Source organism: Lagopus muta, chromosome 4, assembly GCF_023343835.1.
Source record: "Lagopus muta isolate bLagMut1 chromosome 4, bLagMut1 primary, whole genome shotgun sequence".
NCBI lineage: Eukaryota > Metazoa > Chordata > Aves > Galliformes > Phasianidae > Lagopus > Lagopus muta.
In genome coordinates this window covers 44,055,350-44,073,857 of record NC_064436.1, presented here as the reverse complement: position 1 = coordinate 44,073,857, position 18,508 = coordinate 44,055,350, and the positions used below count along the sequence as shown (strand labels likewise).

Genomic DNA, 18,508 nt, shown 5'->3' with positions numbered 1-18,508 from the left:
ATATTTCTTGAAAATTGATACTCAACTTCAAAGTAAAATGCATCACTACAGCAGAAGCTCATTTAACACTAGATGTATTTCTTTTATTATTGAATGAGATGAGCAGCATTCGTTGTGCAAAGATCTTGTAAATGACAGAACAGTATCAGACTTTCAACCATTTACACAATGTTATAAACCAGAAGGCCTTAAAATATAGTACATTCCACAGATTCGATTGTGAAGTTTAGAGCTACTCTAGAAGATCTTTCCTATTAATAATCTGCAAGAGTAGACTTTCTGGAATAGAAGTGGCTTTTAAACATGGTAGGATAATGAAGTGCAGTCAATGACCTTTGATAATCTGGTCTATAGAAGAAGTTTTATGATGTATGCAGTTATCCACCATCTATTAAATGATAGTTTTATATTTGGAATAAGTATATTGTTCAGAATCCAAGGAAGCAAGTAGTAAAATGGTACCCGATAGCTTCATATTCCTGAAGTACTAGCTTGGCTGCCTAGTGTGGTAAATTTACTAGGTTAGTTTGTTTGGTAGTTTTTTGTTTTTTTTTTTTTATCTGGTGCATTGAGAAAAAGCCTGTTTCCTGTTGAGTTTGTTTGTTTTGATTTCTTTTTAAAATACGTCTCATAATAACTTTTTGAAGTTAAACTACCAAAAAACTAGTAAGTCTTTTAGCAGAAGAAAAGTTCTAGAATTAATTCTTTCATTGGTATTCTCCTGATACACAGTTGTAATCTCCCATTCAGATTGATAGTTATAGATATCAACCAAAGTAAGTGAATGTCAATGAAATTTCAAAGGATTATTTTTAGGCTTAGTAGGGACAAAAACTGTTTCAAAACTATTTATGACTTATGCTGATCAGATCTTCTTTTAAACTTGAAACTTCTGATTACTGTTTGTGTCTTATAAAGAGCTGTGCAAGATCCATCTTTTCTAATGCTTAGGATAAGTATTAGATAGTAAGATAATAAGAAGGATGGTGTAATTTTCTGGTAACCCTAGTACTTCAATCTTTCACTCATATACATAGGTCATTCTGGAAGTAATGCCACCTTTTTATTTCCATAGAAACAGACAACAGACAAAGAGCACAATAGCAATGTTTGATAGAGCAAATTTTCAGCTACAGAACATTATTTTTCAGCATAGTTACCACCATTAACTATGAGTTTTCACAAATGATAAACGAGAGCCTTCATGCAGAGCTTGTAAAAATCTGCATGGCCATCTGGAATTTTACTTGTCTTTCATGTCATTGTTACCACTGCTGAAACATCTCACTGTGCTCACATCCGCTGTTTGGTCTCCATACACATTCATCAAGCACTGATAAATGTTAATTGGTGTTTTTTTTGTTTTGTTTTGTTTTTTGCATGGAGGAATTCAGCAGCATACCTTTATCTCATATGCACTTCCATGTCAGATGCCGTTTTGTCAAATTGCTTCTCTGTTGCCATCAATTGCATGGCAACAAAATGTAATAGAATATTGATTATAATGTTCAACCTCTTATGCTATACCACTAACGTCTGTCTCTGACATCATGGGCCAACATAATAGGAGCTGTTAATTTTGGAGCAGCCCTTGTATGTATATTGGTGATCAAAATAGCCTTACTGATTTTCATACTGATTTTACCATTTATTTATTTAACAACCTATTTATTATCCTCATCTCCTTGGACAGTTCTTGCGCAGTATTTGCGTTCATCTTTGTCATACCTGTCATCACATTCTCTTTTTTCCAGCTCCTCATTAGTTTGTCTGCCTACTGCCAACTCATGCTTGCTTTGTCATAGGTCTCTCATTTTCCAATTTTCTGACCTCAGTTTCTCTCTTGCTTGCTGCCCCTTCACCTTGTTTCCATTTCTGTTTATCTTTCTGTCCTTCCAACCCTCCTGCAGCACACAGCTTCTCTGTAAGTCATATTATCCAGTTTTCTCATCTATTTTTTCTTTCCATAGCAGATTTATCTTTCATTATAGTATTATCTTCCTCTAAGTTGATTTTTACTGAATAGAGTACATGCTATAATGTTTCATTTTCTAAAGCTACATGGAATTTAACTGCCATACTGGTGTCCTACATTTAGTCATACTTGCTTTACTCGTTTGTCTAAATAACAAGCTGTATGTCTGATTTCATTTTATGTATCATTTCTCTTAAAAGAACAAACAGTTGTTTTAAGAGGCTTGTGATCTACTGATCTACATGCAAGGATAAACTATGCAATAGGGTTGCCTCCTAACTTCCAGCTTAAGTCAGTAGGTGCTCAGGGAATGCAAAACTAGAATGTAGTCACAGAGTGCTTCAAGTTTAAACTTAAACATTCCTCTTCTCTGTCCTCAATTACAGAATCTTCTGGCTGAGAAGGTGGAACAGCTAATGGAGTGGAGCTCAAGGCGCTCAGTCATCCGCATGAATGGAGACAAATTTCGAAGATTTGTGAAGGCTCCACCTCATAACTACTCCGTGATAGTGATGTTCACTGCTCTCCAGCCACAGCGGCAGTGCTCTGTTTGCAGGTAATTTATACCTTACTGATTTTTTTCCATCTTTCTCACCTCAGTTTTCAAGTGAATGTTTTAATCATTGTTCAGTATGTGTAGGGTTGTTCTTTGCTTGGGGTGGATATTTACTGTTTAACAGCCTCATGTGTTTTTTGCAGCATCTTTTTCAACTTCTTTTTAATCTATATGACAATTTTCAGAAGTTTACTCAGTGTTTTTTTTATTGCAGTTGAATAAAATGTATACTGCAGAAAAAAATAACAACACACATTTAAGAAATTGCTTCATGCTTTGATCTCTCCAAAGATGTTTTGTGATAAAGTGAATAATCATTAATATTTAATAACATGACATCCCACTAATTCCTTCTGTTAAATGATATTCAGGGCTCTGGTACAGATGTGAGTCTGTGATTTCACAGATTTGAACAGTTCTTAAAATGTAAACATATTTTTCCCATGAGGACATACATTCTGAGGAATATTGTCTGATACTGCACTTTTGATATGTGCTGGTGCTTCCTTTCAGAATATATATTGAAGTACTACTAGTATTCTTCTAATACAAGATCTTTTTCTGCAAATTTCTAGTTCAACAGAGTTAATCCAAAAATAATTAATGATAGATGTGGGACTGGGGCCAAAGAACTGAAAGGTAGTCATGTATTTAATTACCTTACTAAATCAGAAACTGAGCTAATAAAACCTTCTTCAGCCAAAACACGCATTGGAAATTACTGAGTCTAATAGGTGGGTTTATTTTGCTGGGTGTTCTGGACAATATCTAAATATTCAGCAAAATGCTGCATAGAACTGTGAAATAGATAAGCTTTATAGGAAAGAAGCATTTCTTGGTTTTAAGCAGGTGCACTGTAAACAATATTCAAAGTTGATAAATGTCGTAAGTAGCTTGTTGCTTTTGTTAGGTGATAGAATGCAATTCTTAAAATAGAAACTTCAACTTGAGTGGGGTTGTAAGATGTAAACCTATAGTTCCATATTTTTTCTTGAACTTTGTCATAGAATTTTTTTTTTAATTGGTGTTGATTGCATTCCTATGAGTTCACCATGAACTCTGAACTCTCAAGAAGAAAGTGTAGGTACTGAAGCTGTCCAACATTCCTAAGTCAAAGGAATATTATTTTCCACTTCCTATGCATGGTGGCTATTGTTTGTTCTTTGTGTTGCCAGAGTTCAGCTTTAGGAGATGAAATGGGTGTTGAAAGTTTATCATATTTTCAATTGCTATTTATTTTCTTAACAGGTAGATAAAAGTACAGGAGTTAAGTTTTAAAAGGGATCAGTCTATTTATCATCATAATGGTAGTAGCAAATTCATTCCCTGTGTAATGTACAGTTTTTTTGCAAGATGTGAAAACAGCATAAATATTGCTGTTATTAAGGAAGTTAATTTTGCTTAGAACTGCATATTGTTTAATGAAGTTAATTTTGCTCATAATCTTTATCCTGTAATATACCAGTCTAGGCATTTATATACATAAGCAACAAAAAATCTCTAAGCATAGGAGAAAAAATCAACATCACTGCTTTCAGTTGGGACTATTTAAATAATTGTGAAGCTGAGATCCTCTCTTTCATGTGGAAAAAAAGAAATTTAATGAGGTTGATCATAGTGCACATAAAACCATTATCAGGAAAATCGACATTTTCAAATCAATGGCTAATTAATGTGCAGGAACACTGATAAGATATATAGAACTGAAACGCATGCATTATTTTATTGTTAGTTATTCAGTAGCCAGTTTGCCTAAAGGAAAAATAGATTTTTAAGTAAAGCTGTAGTGTTCTGTGAAGATGCTTCTGTCCGAGATTTAAGTTAACTCTTCCTCTTCTTAATATTTTTGAAACAACTGCATACAAAAAAGCCAGTGTTGTATTGAGAATATAACTCCTGTAATCTTTGAATAACTGTCCCAAGAATTAGTGCATTTTCTCCCTAAAAATTACACACCATTTAATTACCTTTTCTAAAAAAAAAAAAAAAGGGGGGGTGCAGGAGAGTAGTGTCTTTTCTCTTTGGCTAGATTTGACGTTTCAGTATCTCATGTAAGTGTCCAGTTTCTAAAGAATGATATTTTAAAAGGAAATGTACTGTACTGCTGCTGCTTGAAGCTACCTCAAAAGCTAAACATGAATAATGGAGCATTATGCAAAAAGAAAAATAAGATTAATAACAAGTAGGGGAGCAGTGGTGGATGACGTGCTTCTGTTTTGGAGAAGATGAATGGAAGCTGATTGTCAGAGCAGGCCATTGCAGATCTGCATATTTGAAACCATAAGAGGTTGTGTATCCTACTGTATTAAAATAACCTATACCCAGGTATACCTTCATATACCTGATTAAAATTTCTAAATATAGCCAAATGAATGAAGTCAGAATGAGCCCAGGTTTAGAGTAAAATCTGTATGACTTACCTTGCAAGTGTTTTGAATGAGTGTGCTCCTGTGTGACTGTGATGGAGAGGTAACTTCTTTCTGCACAAAACTTAGCATCACCTTCAGCACACTTTGAGAGTGAATGTAAAATCAGTTTGGTGAACATGTTCTCTACTAGGCTAAGGATTACTGTCTGTCCATTCTGAAGTAATGTAGTTTGGTCATTGTCTAGAAGGTATTCAGGAAGATGCTTTTCCTTCCTTTTAAACACCAGAGATGTTCCAAATTTTGGATGGAACTTCTTTGAATGATCTTAACCAAATCTTAAAACTCATTGTTAATCTGTATATTAAGAACCTGAATGTGGGGAAATTACCCTTTTTGTCTCAGAAAATAAAAGTTACTTTTCCATGTGCAGAGGAGAAGACATTGTCTCATCAGTCCCATAACAGTTACAGGTGTGTGAAAGCATGCGGAAACAATACCAACCTAAAGTGCTGCATACAAAAGAATCCTTTGGACTTCTAATGTTTGGATGAAACTTGTGTGTAAAAATTAACCTTTCAGTCAAAGTAGCTGATCTTCTTCATTAAAATCCAAACATAATGCCTATTTTATACCTGTTCTGTAGCAAAAGTTACTTAACATCTTAGTACTTAGATCTTTAGTACTAGTGGAATGAGAAGCATTTTTCATTCCTGCAGGAAATAAGTACATGATGTGATGCATCAGCTTAAGGAAGGGTCAAATGGAAAAAATATATTGAATGATTCTTTCTTAGCTTGTCAATTTTATGAAGCTTAAATATTCAAGCAGTGCTTGGCTTCTTTGTACCTGATACACATCATATTGTTGCATTTAATGCTTTCTCTTTACAAAATTTTTCTTGATTTGCTTATAATTTTTTCATTTGTCTCTTTTAAAATATTTTAAATATATACATTTAAAATTATTATTTATTTAAAATTATTTTAAATTATTATTTATTATTATGTCAGAATTATAAGTCTGCAGTATTGATTTATTCTGTGTCCAAAAGAGATTAACTTGCAGGCATTTCTGAAAAGGTAATGAACAGCAAGTTTGTCATCTTTGAGACAGAGTGATCTGGTGATCATCTGAATGAAACATTTGCCAAACAGTTTTCTGGTGGTTGTGCTTAGGAAGGAGGAGCCTGAAATGACCAGTAATGGAGAGAAGCTCGTGTAGCCAGTGATTTTTTTTTTCTTTGTGCGTTGACCAGACTATTGTGTTTTTAAAAACTTTGGAAGTTGCATTGCACTGAAAGGTGTAGTGTTTACTCCCATTAGATGAAGTTGCATATGTATCTATAAATAGGTGTGTGAGTGTAGAAGTATATACATGTATTTTTACGTAATTTATAAAACTGTATAATCGATGTTTTGCAGGTGTGGAACATCCTTTTTAAAGACTTGTTGCATTTTGAGTGACTAGGCTCAATTATATAAGAAATGATTATTTGTATCTTTTAGGGGAAGCTTGTAGCTGCTTCAGAAAGCCTGCTGCTTTCTGAATGATCTCCAAGTCAAATTTGTTTTTTTTTTTTTTTTTTGCATTTGTTTCAGAATTGTAATAGGTAAGCTATAATTCAGTGTGTATTTTGTGTGTCATTAGGAGCTGAGCTTAATTTAATGTGTGCTTTATAAAGGATTCTTAAATTTAGCTGTCTTCTGCTGTTAACTTACAATGTACAGAAAGAAATGGCAAAGTATACTGAAGAACAGAGGCCGGATATTTTTATTATCATTCATCCTATCAGTGAGAGACATCTAAGAGGTTGTTTTTTTTTTTTTTTATGTAGAAAAGAAAGGAAATCTATTAGTCTCACTGCTCTAGAAAATATCAGAGTACTGTTTTTAAGTAGACAATCAAACAGATCAGCAGTTAAAACTAAAAACTAAAAAAAAAATAAAATAAATGTTGGTCAAGAAGATGTTACTAAAAAGAAAAAGACAGGATCTCTCCATTTGCCTCTCAGTGTTCTGCTGGTTGATCAAGAGCAAAAAAAGAAATAGTGAGAAAATCATTGCTATGTGTCTTAGCTGTCCTGAGAGAGAATTATCTTTTGAACTCTCGTTCAGAAAAGGAATAGGGGGCATGGAAGGAGTCACTGAAAGCTCTATGTACATTTGTTTTTCTAGCCTTTATAGAATCATAGAATAGCTTGGATTGGAAGTGACGTTAAAGATCATCTACTTCCAACCCCCTGCTGTGGGCAGGATTGCCACCCATTAGATTAGGCTGCCCAGAACCTCTTCTAACCTAACCTTGAATGCCTCCAGAGATAGGGCATCCACAGTTTACTGGGCAACCTGCTCCAGTGCCTTACCGTCTTCTGAGTAATATCTAAACTCTTAGTATCTAATCTAAATCTCCCTTCTTTTAATTTAAAAACATTTCCTCTTGTTCTATCGCTAGAAGTATGGGTGAGTCCTGTTTTCCAGGATACTACTCATTTTTGAGAGAGAATCCTTAGTCTAGTTGTTGTTTTTGCTTTCCACTTCTCAGATTCTATAAAATATGATCTTGGCATATCCTTTTATCTGCAGAATATTGGACCTATTGGAATGCTGTGTATAGAACAGCACGGATTTAAACTACCTTTCTGTTGTTACTAATATTTAGATGTCATAGCGCAGTTTTTAACTACTATTCATACTGTATCATGTTGTGCTGTGTGGGGAATATTCTGGACATAGTGGTAGGTTCTTTCATGAAACTGAGTCACTGTAAATAAAAACATAGAGGCAAATAAATATTCTGAATTTGTTATCTTTATGCTAAGCAGCAGTAGTTAAAGTATGTTTTTAGCAACTTCCTCTCTTCTTTTAGTGGAAGCAATTCCAAATAATATACAAGAGTTGCTTTGGAGTTAAATTACTGTATTGATCACAGTTTACTTAAGCAGATGGGTAAGAACTTGTAGGTCACTTGCTAGTCCATTCTTTGGCAATTGTACATTCTTTAATGTTTTTTACAGTCCATGGTGTGCCAAAAAATAATATTTCTACTGCTTTCTTTGGCAAATAATTCCACACTCTATTTTATTCCTTCAAGAACGTTCCCCTTGTGCTTTCCATATTATAACGCTGGGCTAATTGAGTAAAATTAATCAAATTTACTATAACTCAAACTATACAAATGCCATTATCTGTCATAGACACCTACATAATGAATCTTTCTAAATAAAACTTCTAATATCTAATGAGTGTAATACAACAGTACTTAATAATGTAAGTAATGTACTTAGTAATGTACTTAGTAATGTAAGAAATTTTGTAGAGCATTTGCTTAGCATCTTTCTTTTCAGTGTGTTGAATATTCCAGGAAAACCTAGTAGAAAAAATTCATTTTGATCTGTTAACTATTTTCTAAAAGCTTGGTAGTATTACTGCTGGCATTGCGAGCTTCTAAGAGTTGCTACCCATTATTATAAAATTAAGAGGTGACTAGCAGCAATATCATTTAAATCTTCCCTAAGAAAAATCTGGTCAAACTTAACAGAGCTAACATTATTCTGATGAGTTCATCCCAAGTGTGGTCTTGCTGTATGTCTGTAGAGTATTTTATGTAATTTATAATGATAATAATTTCATACAATGAATGTGTGAAGTGTTTCACACTTATAATGATTATGATTTCATACTAGAATAATTTCATACTATTATAATAATTTTATACAATTGATGTTACTTAATGTAAACAAATGATAGAGTTGTTATTAACTAATGGTTGGGGTAGGCAAGTAGATAAATGGTGACGGAGTTGATATTAACTGGTGTTAATTGGAGGTTGAATTTTTTACATTCAAGGGCTTACACTAATATTGTATTTAAAAAGGAAAAACAAACACTTCAAAAATTATTAATGCAATTTGTTGCATCAGCAGTGTATCTCTTGGAAGTGATACAGAGGATGTATTTTTTGTAATTTAATATAGTAATCATAGGGTGTTCTTCAGTAGTAATTCTGTAACTCTGTATTCTTACCGCTCCTACTTGCAGTCTCCCCCTTCCGCTGTCTAAGAGCTGCTATGAGGGTGAACTGCAGAATGCTTTGCTATCTTCAGTGCTTTGTTATAGAACATTTGTATGCTCTCACAGAAAATTTAAGAAAACTTTTTGCAAAATATTACTTTCTGAAGGTGTATTTTACCAATCATGTATTTTTCAAAATAGTTTAACGTAAAGATGAAAAAATACATGGTGATCAAGGGGAACAAGAGGCTGTTGTCAAACAGTAGAGGCATAATTGGAGTATCCAGATTTCCCAGAAATAGTTTCTTCTCAAGTTAAAAGTAGACTAAGAAGAATGCTAGCATGAAGATGAAGTGATTTTTATCTTGTTCTTATAATGAAAATGGTCCTGCTTTAATATAGCAGGTTTAACGGAACAATGCCCTACAGATACGACTTGATTTTACAGCATTCCTTTGATGTTGTCTGACTGCCCTCTTCAGGATGACAGTGAACATGTTAGTCTGCTTAATGTTGATATGTGGTTCTAGAAGCAACCAATCCAGTACATGATCCATTATTGTAATTGCAAATTTAACCTGTTGAATAATTGTTTTAAGTTGCAAGTTGTATTCAATCAGTAAGTGTGAAAGTTGAGTTGTGTTTTGTAAGATTTATTTTTAAGGGTTGGAGATTTTTTTCATGATACATTTTATACAACAAAAATTTATTCCTAAATACAAGAGAATTCCACTGGAGTTGTGTGTAATATATATCGTGCCTAAGGCTGGTCTCAGTTAAGAAGAAATGGGAGTGAAAGGTAGTTTTTACAACACCTATAGTCTGCTTCCTTCACTCTTCACTCTCAAAAAATGATATTTTTGTGTTCAGTGCAGAGTTTCTGTCTTGAAGCTACAGTTTTTAATTAAAAGGTATTCTTTGCCATCATACATGTGGAAAATATTAGAATACCATTTTGAGAAAAGCTGCAGGATACCTTTATACTGCTTTTGCATCTAACCATATGCAAATAAAAGTTGCCAAATATTGGAGCGTTGGTTTGAGGTCTGCAACAGACGCAATTAATATGATTAATCACTAAAATGGAAGTAACTAGTGAAGGAGCATATGTAAAGATGAAAGTATTGCAGGGATCCTTCCAGGTTGTTTTCCTTTCCTTTTTATTGAATTATTTGTTGATATGGATTTATCCTGTGGAATAATTCTTTTTATGTTTCTGTCTGTTGTTTTACGGCTCTTCCCTGTGGATAAGGATTCCCAGTGTTTCTTTTATTTTCTTCTCAGTGCAGACATGACCAGGTTTAAAACTAATGAAGCAATCAAACTAAAACAGAAACAACCTTAAATACAGAGCTGTGAGAAAAGCCAATAGAAGCCTTTCTTACAAATACAAGTAGTAATAAAAATGACTTTGTAATGATGATGGAAAGCATTATGTAACGCTGTTACATTATGGAAAACTATCCTTTATCACTTCCAAAACATGTTTTATAGAAATAATCTTGAGCATTTTTCTGTTACTTACAAACCTCCTGTCAGTTTAATTGCTTCCCCAGTGTTTAACAGTTTTTTTGGCATAGTGAATAGGGATAGATTATTTTTTTTCCAGAGCTTTTTCTATGCATTTGGTATTTTTGAAATAATACTGCAGTCACATTTCTGTGTAATTTTTCCACTGGTTTCAGTATTCCTATTTCCTCTTCCTCAAGTAAATCCTGGTATTGTACTTGAGGACCATATAAGTGTCTCCATGCATAGACATGCTTGCAGATTTCGGTGATGCTTGCCACTAAGGCCACTCCTAAGGCTTTTGTGTTTTCTGAGGCTTTTAAATGTGAAAAAGATTAACATATGAAATGTTTCTGCTTTTAGTTTGACTTAAAACTTTGTAATTTTAGAGAAGGCAAGTATGAAACACAGATGCATTATGAGCCGAGAGTTCTTTTAAAATTGATAACGTGAACATTGAGAGTGATATTGCAAGAATAATTAATTTAACTGCTGCAGCTGGATAGAGTGTCTCTTTTGCAAGTGAATGCCACATGGATGTATGCTTGTTTCTTTTAGGCAAGCTAATGAAGAATATCAAGTTCTGGCTAATTCATGGCGCTATTCGTCTGCTTTTTCAAACAAGCTGTTTTTCACAATAGTGGATTATGATGAAGGGGCGGATGTTTTTCAACAGGTAAATGCTGCATATTGTAAAACATTCTTAACATTATTTACTAATGAATGGATACTAGAAAACAATTATTTCCTTAGATACATGCCTCTGTATGCGCTTCATGTGCAAATTCATTCTAGTTACAAATAAGGGATGCTGGAATTTCTGTGACTTTAACAAGGGCTACTTATGCAAGTAGCTACTTTTGGTATTTTCCAAGCGTGGTTCATAGTATTTATATGTTTATTATATAAATTAACTGATACATACGCAAAATTTAATCAGCCCATTGTTAATGTGTTCTGGGGTTAAATGTAATACAAAGAACATTTGTATTTAAAAATTTCCTTTAGGGCAGAAAAGTATTTTAAGACTTTCCATTCACTTTATATGAGAAAATATTCTTCAAATTTAGAACTCTTTGACTGGAAGTTCTTCAGGCAAAATAAAACAGACTTTTGGTTTTCACTAATTACCAATGACTTTTAACGTGAATTTTGGAATAATTCTGACCTTGTGCATATGTATGCAAAGCAGTACTGCTATAGTGTTGTGTATAGTATTGTGTTAAACTATTTCACAACAGCTCTCTTATACTTTCTAAGGATATTTTTATTTAGATAATAGTTCACTAAGGAAGTGGGATGTTTTTTACTTAGATGAAAAATATTAAAATAGCAGGTAATTTCTAATGATAGAATCAGTTCTGTACTTGATTAGATAATGTTTTGGTAATGTGATAGAAGTCATTTTGCAGGAATGAAACAAACAAGATTACTCTTCGTTTGTTACTCAAAGATCTTCGTATTGCATCATTTTATCTAACTTTAATATTTTTATCAAGTGTTTTGGTTTTTTTGCTCTGAGATGGACTAACTGTGGAGGAATGTTATATAGTAAAACTATAATATCCTGTGTCACCTAGCAAAGCTGAAGTAAAAATGTGAACATAAAGTAGCAAATATAAATCTGTTTGTTTATCTTACTTGATTTTTTTTTTCCCTTTGTACAAAGTATAGCTGCAGAATATGGTGAATACCGAGAGAATAGAATATAGAATACTGAGAGAAAAGAATACTGGCTTTTATTTATTTTAATTATAAGAAATCTGAAATCTATTGCTGTATATGTAAACAAATGTCCAAAATTGATACACAGGGAGTGGTTCCAGTGACATCAACGTGTGAATAAACATTTGTGTGATGTGTAGAGAAAGTTATGTTACCTAAGGCAGTTACGTAAGGTTATGTAAGCCATTTGGAATTCAAACAAGACTAATCATTGTAGGGTTGTCTGTCATCAAGCCAGTGGAGGTGTAGATGAGTAGTTTAGTCTAGATAACTTTGGATTGGTGACAGCTAGGGAAGAGAAACAATGTCAATCTCTTTTAAACATGTTTTCCTTTGAATTTCAACCTAATATTCTTTAAGTGATTGGAGGGAGATGAGGTCTCTATTTTACTAATTACAAGGAGGGGGATGAGGTCTCTGTTTTACTAATTACAAGGAGGGGGATGAGGTCTCTGTTTTACTAATTACAGGGAAGCTCTTAGAGTGCGTGGGAACTATAAAGCATGAGATACTCATACTCAGAAAAGCTTGCAGGTACAATACTCTGAACCATGAAACATCCCAACGGCTCTGCCAGAAGAAAATAGCAAGAAATGCACTGAGCACTCTTTTTACAGGACTGTGCATAAAGATGTACTAAAAACAAACACCCCCCCTCCCCCCCCCCCCCCCAAAAAAAAACAACCCAAACTTATTATTTGGGAAGGGAAATACAGTTTTTCACACTAGTTATGCTTATGTTGTCTGGTACATAAGAAATAAACATTTTTAGGTGTGAAGTTACTAACTTTTTTGCTATTTTTCCTGCTTTTATAGCTTAATATGAACTCTGCTCCGACTTTCATGCATTTTCCTCCAAAAGGTAAACCCAAGAGAGCTGACACATTTGACCTGCAGAGAATCGGATTTGCGGCTGAACAGCTAGCGAAATGGATAGCTGACAGAACAGATGTTCATGTAAGTCAACAATTTTAAAAGTTGGAGCCAAATGTATGTACCTTGGTAGTTTGAGACAGGCAGATGATAAATGTCATCTCTCCTTAATACCTATTTTTCCCTTGAACGTGAAATCTTGACAGCATTTAAAAAACTATATATATATATATAAAGAAAAAAGTAGTATTCATTGTAGCTGCAGTTTGAAGATTGTTCTTCTGTGTAAATTATATGTGGTCTTTTCTAGACAAAGTGGTGATATTGTGATAATTAGTTCTTAATAAGTAGTATGTGTTTGCAATAAAACATACAAAATAAATCCAAAGCAGCTGCTCCTAATTCAGACACAACATGCATATTTGCTTAAAATTATAATTATTACAATATATATACACATTTATTTTTATATGTGTTAGTTTAATTTTCTTAAGAGTTAAGAATGGAAATATTGTGTATTTAAGTTTTCAGATTAGTACCAAATCATTAGTGCTTAAAAACTGTTCTCTTATTACTGAAGCTAGTATTTTTTCTTCTTATTCATGGATACATTCAGTGATTAATCTTTGTTAATACCAGACTTCAGATGCTCATTGTTTGTCTGTAATAAGGTATTCTCTATGTATTAATTTATTTGTGATCTGCATGTTTGCATTTATCTTTTTCAGATTAGAGTGTTCAGGCCTCCAAACTATTCTGGTACAATTGCTCTGGCTCTTCTGGTATCTCTTGTTGGTGGATTGTTGTATCTACGAAGAAATAATTTAGAATTCATCTACAACAAAACTGGCTGGGCCATGGCAGCTCTGGTATGCACTTTTTCCATATGTATATGCTTTTAATTAGTTTCCCATTTTAACATATTTTGTTACTTATGCAGCAAAGTAAAATCTGTCAGTACATACATCAGGGTGGTACTAACAGATGAAGATTTGCAACCTTAATCTTGAAGCTAACTCTTGTCAGCAGTGACTATCAGTTACTAGGAATCATTCATTGAAAATTGATGTTTTTCTTCAGTTGTTAGCTGCAGATTATTGTTGAACTTCAGGAGAAAAATATGTCTAATAGAAAGTGTTACTGATGATTGTTGTTATCACTCTCTTTGTAAAAGAAGTAATGTTATGGTAGGCTCAGTGTGGATATTGATGTCAGAGTATTGCTTTAGAGTAATGAAAGGTTAAGAAAATTAACAAAGCTTTTATATGTGTGTAAGAAAATGAAACAAGAACAAAAAAACAGATAAAGATGGAATTCTTGCATGGTGGATTCACTAGTACTGTCCTTAACAATTTATTGTTAACCCATATAAGAGATTTTATAGAGCTAACTCTGAGGGAATTTTAAATCTAGCCAATCTAAATCTAGACGTGTATTTGTCTGGATTACTGGTGTTTATCAATGAGAAAATCTGGAAAGTACCAGAAAGCTTGTTTGATAAGCATATGAAGCAACTATTGGAATCTTACTTGAATATTTTGAGGTCAACTGTGTTAAACAATAATAAGCACAGTAAAATAGATATTTGTGTCAAAAATCAAATAAAAATATGTAATCAATAGAATTTCCTGTGTTTAACCATGCACCGTGTCTGTGGACACAACAATTTTATTCCAATTTCATGCCTCAGTGTTTCTGACCAGAAGCTTTATGGTGGGAAGGGGGGTGTGGGAAAAGTTGTTTTCCATCTTGCGAAGGTTAAAACTCAGTTCTTCAAATGAAGAATAATTCTATTGCGATCTGCATCAAATAGATAGTTGAATACATAATTAACTTGAGAACTAAATTAAGGAAGTAAATGTATCAATTTTTTTCTCAAAATATTTGCTGTTATCCCTAGGAGCTGCTTGACATTTTACATCTGTACATAACTGTAAACTACAGCGTAGGAAACTTCTAATTACAGTGAACCAAGCTCCTTTGGAGAGAGTCACTGCCTAAATGTGATCAGACATTTAAAAACAACCACCATGGTATTTGTGCCTTTCAATACTCATCATCCTACTGATTGCATTAGTAGGTAATAATAGAGTTTAAAGGGATAAAAATGACGTTAATGGGATTTTTTGCTCTTTCTAATACTACTTCCAGTACAGTCTGTTTATTTTAAAGATGAACAGCACTTGAAAAAGATATTTTAGAAAAACATCTTATCTGAAAGTAAATAAGAAGATAGCAATTAACCATGGCTCCAGCTAATTTTTTAAAAACATGTTCATTACTCTCTTCCCTTCACAATGTTGTCAAAGCCCCATGGTGAAAAGTGATTTTTGAGCAAATTTATCCAGTTACTATGAGTCCTTTCAGTTTTAATCAGATCTATATGGACATACAAGTTAACACTGAAATTTCTTTTGGTGGGGTCAGCAGGGAGTCCAAATTTCAGGCTTTGCACAGATGACCTCAGATCCTCTGTATGTTCTGTGGAATGACTAGAATGAGTCAGGATTCATAGAAGGGAAAATGGGCAGCCATTGATATATTGTTTCTAAGATAGGTGATTGCAGTTGTCTTATGTTGGTACTTTTTTTCTACCACTGAAACATACTTTGTTTACTAAAACTTTTTAAAATGCTTTTTTTTTTGTTCTTTTGAAGAGCTTTAAATCTCTTAAATATTGGATAATTGCTTTTGTTTGCTTTTAATGAAAAACTGGCAGTGCAATTCTTCCTAAATAATAGAAAAAAATTCACTCTATAAAGCACCTCTATGAGCAGAAGAAAAAAGAGTACCAGAAGTGTTGACTAGATATATATTTGATACGACCATCAGCAGCAATGAGTTGTCTTAGAAATAGTATTTTCAGCAGTATATTAACTAAAAAGAATTGGAATGCCATTTTTAATGGCACATGTTATGGTTGTGATAGGCTTGGAATCGAGAGAACTTTCAACTCATGCACTGATTCCAGCTCCAGTTAACACAAGACTTAAATTAGTTTTGTCCTCAGCATTAAATTGAGCAGTAGCAGTGCAATTAGCTGTTTTCATCCCCTTGTGGAAGCACAACAGACTCAATAGTACCTTGTATGCCTTAGGCATTTTTACTTGCAACATTACCCAACAGACTTCTAGAATGGCAAATGCTGGTTGTTGAGTACTTAATATTAAAAAACATATCATTTGGAATCACACCCAAAATTTATCCCTTGTATTATTTTAGACTTTAATTCAATTCTTACTACTCATCCATGGATATTTTTCATTCTGTGTGTAGTGCAAAAATGAGGAGGGATTTAGACTTCAGTCCTTAGATATTTGCAGTCATTCATTTTATACTGATAACAAAAAGCAATTCGGGTTCTTGTCAAGACTCTTCATTTCTTAAGCAGGGAGTAAAAGGTCAGATGGTGTAAGCTGAGCAAATTTCTAACATTTTAGATAAGGAATTGCTACTTTTGAGACAATGGTTCTAGTGCTGAGAAAATATTTGTTCAATTGACTAGAATGTAGCAGTGGGAGAGCTTTTCAAAACAATTTCTTTATCAGATTGCCACCATGCTTTTCTATATGTAGTTTTCAGTTTCATTTTTGGTGTGTATTTCAGTTTTGCCTATGATGTCTGAGAAGGCAAAGTCTGTGCTCAGATTCCAAGATACCTGCCTAGGAGTTGATTCTTCTGGACAAAGAATGTCAAATCACTTGAATGAAAAGATGAAGCATGTATTTACTGTTGTCTTAACAGTTAGTGATTATGAGAGATATGATCTGTGCCAAGACACTGCACAGTGCTTATATCGTATAGGACATTCATCATCAGTTACAGCTCCAAAAAAACTTGAAGGCTGCTATTAACTTCTTTACCTCCTTCTGGAAATGAGGATAGATAAGCAATTTGTTTTATTCCAGGATACAGAAGAAAAAAACTAGGCTCCTATACATGGGAACTCCAAAAAAAAAAACCAAAAAACAGCGACTAATGCAAGTTATTAAACTATTTTTTTTCCCTGCAGTTAGAGGCTTTAGAGATGCACATCACATTTAAAGATACAGAAATGCCTTCTCTTTGCTTGTGTACTGTAGTTCCTGTCCTTGAAATGTCTGTGCCTTGCTAGAGATTCTAAGAAGTGATGAATTGCTCTTTAGAAATTGAGTACAAATCTTGCAGCCTTTATTGAGTGCAAAAGCAAATTTAAACTGGGTAGAAGGGATTAAATTTCTTTAGAATGGTAGTTGTGGGTTGGATAAAATGTGCAAATCTAGAGTAATTATAGAAACTGGGTACAGAACTGGCTGCCTGGCTCTCTTCATTTTTGAAATTAGGCTTCTATTTAACTGCATTTATTAATGAATCTAGAATTTTCTTATTTTTTATGTGCTACAAAATTATTGTCATGTTTGCGGATCTAAGAGATATAATCAGCTGCTTTGTTGTATCTGCTAGCAGGAAGTTTTATTTTGAAATGGCCTTTTAAGCCTCTAATAATTTTATTAAATAAAATGGCAGATATTGTTAAACAATGCTTATACCTCTGAAGAAGTAACACACTGAACCTAAATCATTTGACAAAGTTTTGAAAGTTTGAGAACAGTAGAGGTATTTTCTCCATATAGTTGTAAGGCTGCATCTTACTACTATTTCAGTGTTCTGGAGGAAATCTAGATGCTTAGTTAGTGTCTTCTCTTAGGAAACTTCTGGTACACACAGGCACACTACTGGTGAATTCAGACCCGTTCCCTCTTATCAAAACTAAACCTGAGATTTTTCACTGTGAATCCATTGAGAAAGACCCCCATTTGCAATTTGTTCACAAGGTTCTTGAGCAGACAGACCTGTTTATATATATGGTGTACTTATAGTAGTTGAGGTGCGCTTCGTTACTATTGAAACCATCTTGTGGATATTTGATCCTGGAACCGTAAAGTGTTGAAGCAGATTATTGGTCCTTCCCTCTCTCTGTATTGCTTTTGTTGATCATTCTGTTCCACACTTTGCTGTCATCATTTAGATGCTGAACAAGCTAGCTAGATCAAGAAGCTCCTAAAATAGCTAAATCCTGAGTTCCCCTGATAATTGAGGTGGCATGCAGCTGGTAAAATATTCTGGGAGTATGATGAGTGGAAAGAAGGGGGCAGGTGTATGAAAGGGCTGTCCTTGGTGAGGTGTGAGTGGTACTGTATCTGTAGAACTGCTGAAGGAGGGACTCTACTCTGCCTGGGTAAGTGGAGTTGCAAATCCTTTTAAGTTTGTAGAGGGAAATGCCTCAGCTTTAATCTTCTTTCTACACTTTTAATCCTTTCTCCCTTGACAAAATTCAAGAACATTGGAAAGGGATGATTTCTCTGCATATGAGTTTTTTCATTGTAATCAATACTGTACAAACCTTTAAGATAAACATGAAGTCATTAATCACATGTTGCAAGTCATTCATAGAAGTGAGTTTGTAAAAGCTTGATCCTGAGAAACATCAACTCACAGTAATAAGAGTTGT

General features: G+C 33.7%; 1 protein-coding gene across 1 annotated transcript in view; it reads left to right on the top strand.

Moving 5' to 3' along the window:
- TUSC3 (tumor suppressor candidate 3) overlaps positions 1 to 18,508 on the top strand; it is a 107,528-nt gene that overhangs the window by 36,337 nt on the left and 52,683 nt on the right. The window contains exons 2-5 of the mRNA XM_048942189.1: positions 2,362 to 2,531; positions 10,978 to 11,095; positions 12,961 to 13,101; positions 13,746 to 13,886. Coding sequence (XP_048798146.1) covers positions 2,362 to 2,531; positions 10,978 to 11,095; positions 12,961 to 13,101; positions 13,746 to 13,886 — 570 coding nt within the window. The remainder of the gene's footprint in view (positions 1 to 2,361; positions 2,532 to 10,977; positions 11,096 to 12,960; positions 13,102 to 13,745; positions 13,887 to 18,508) is intronic.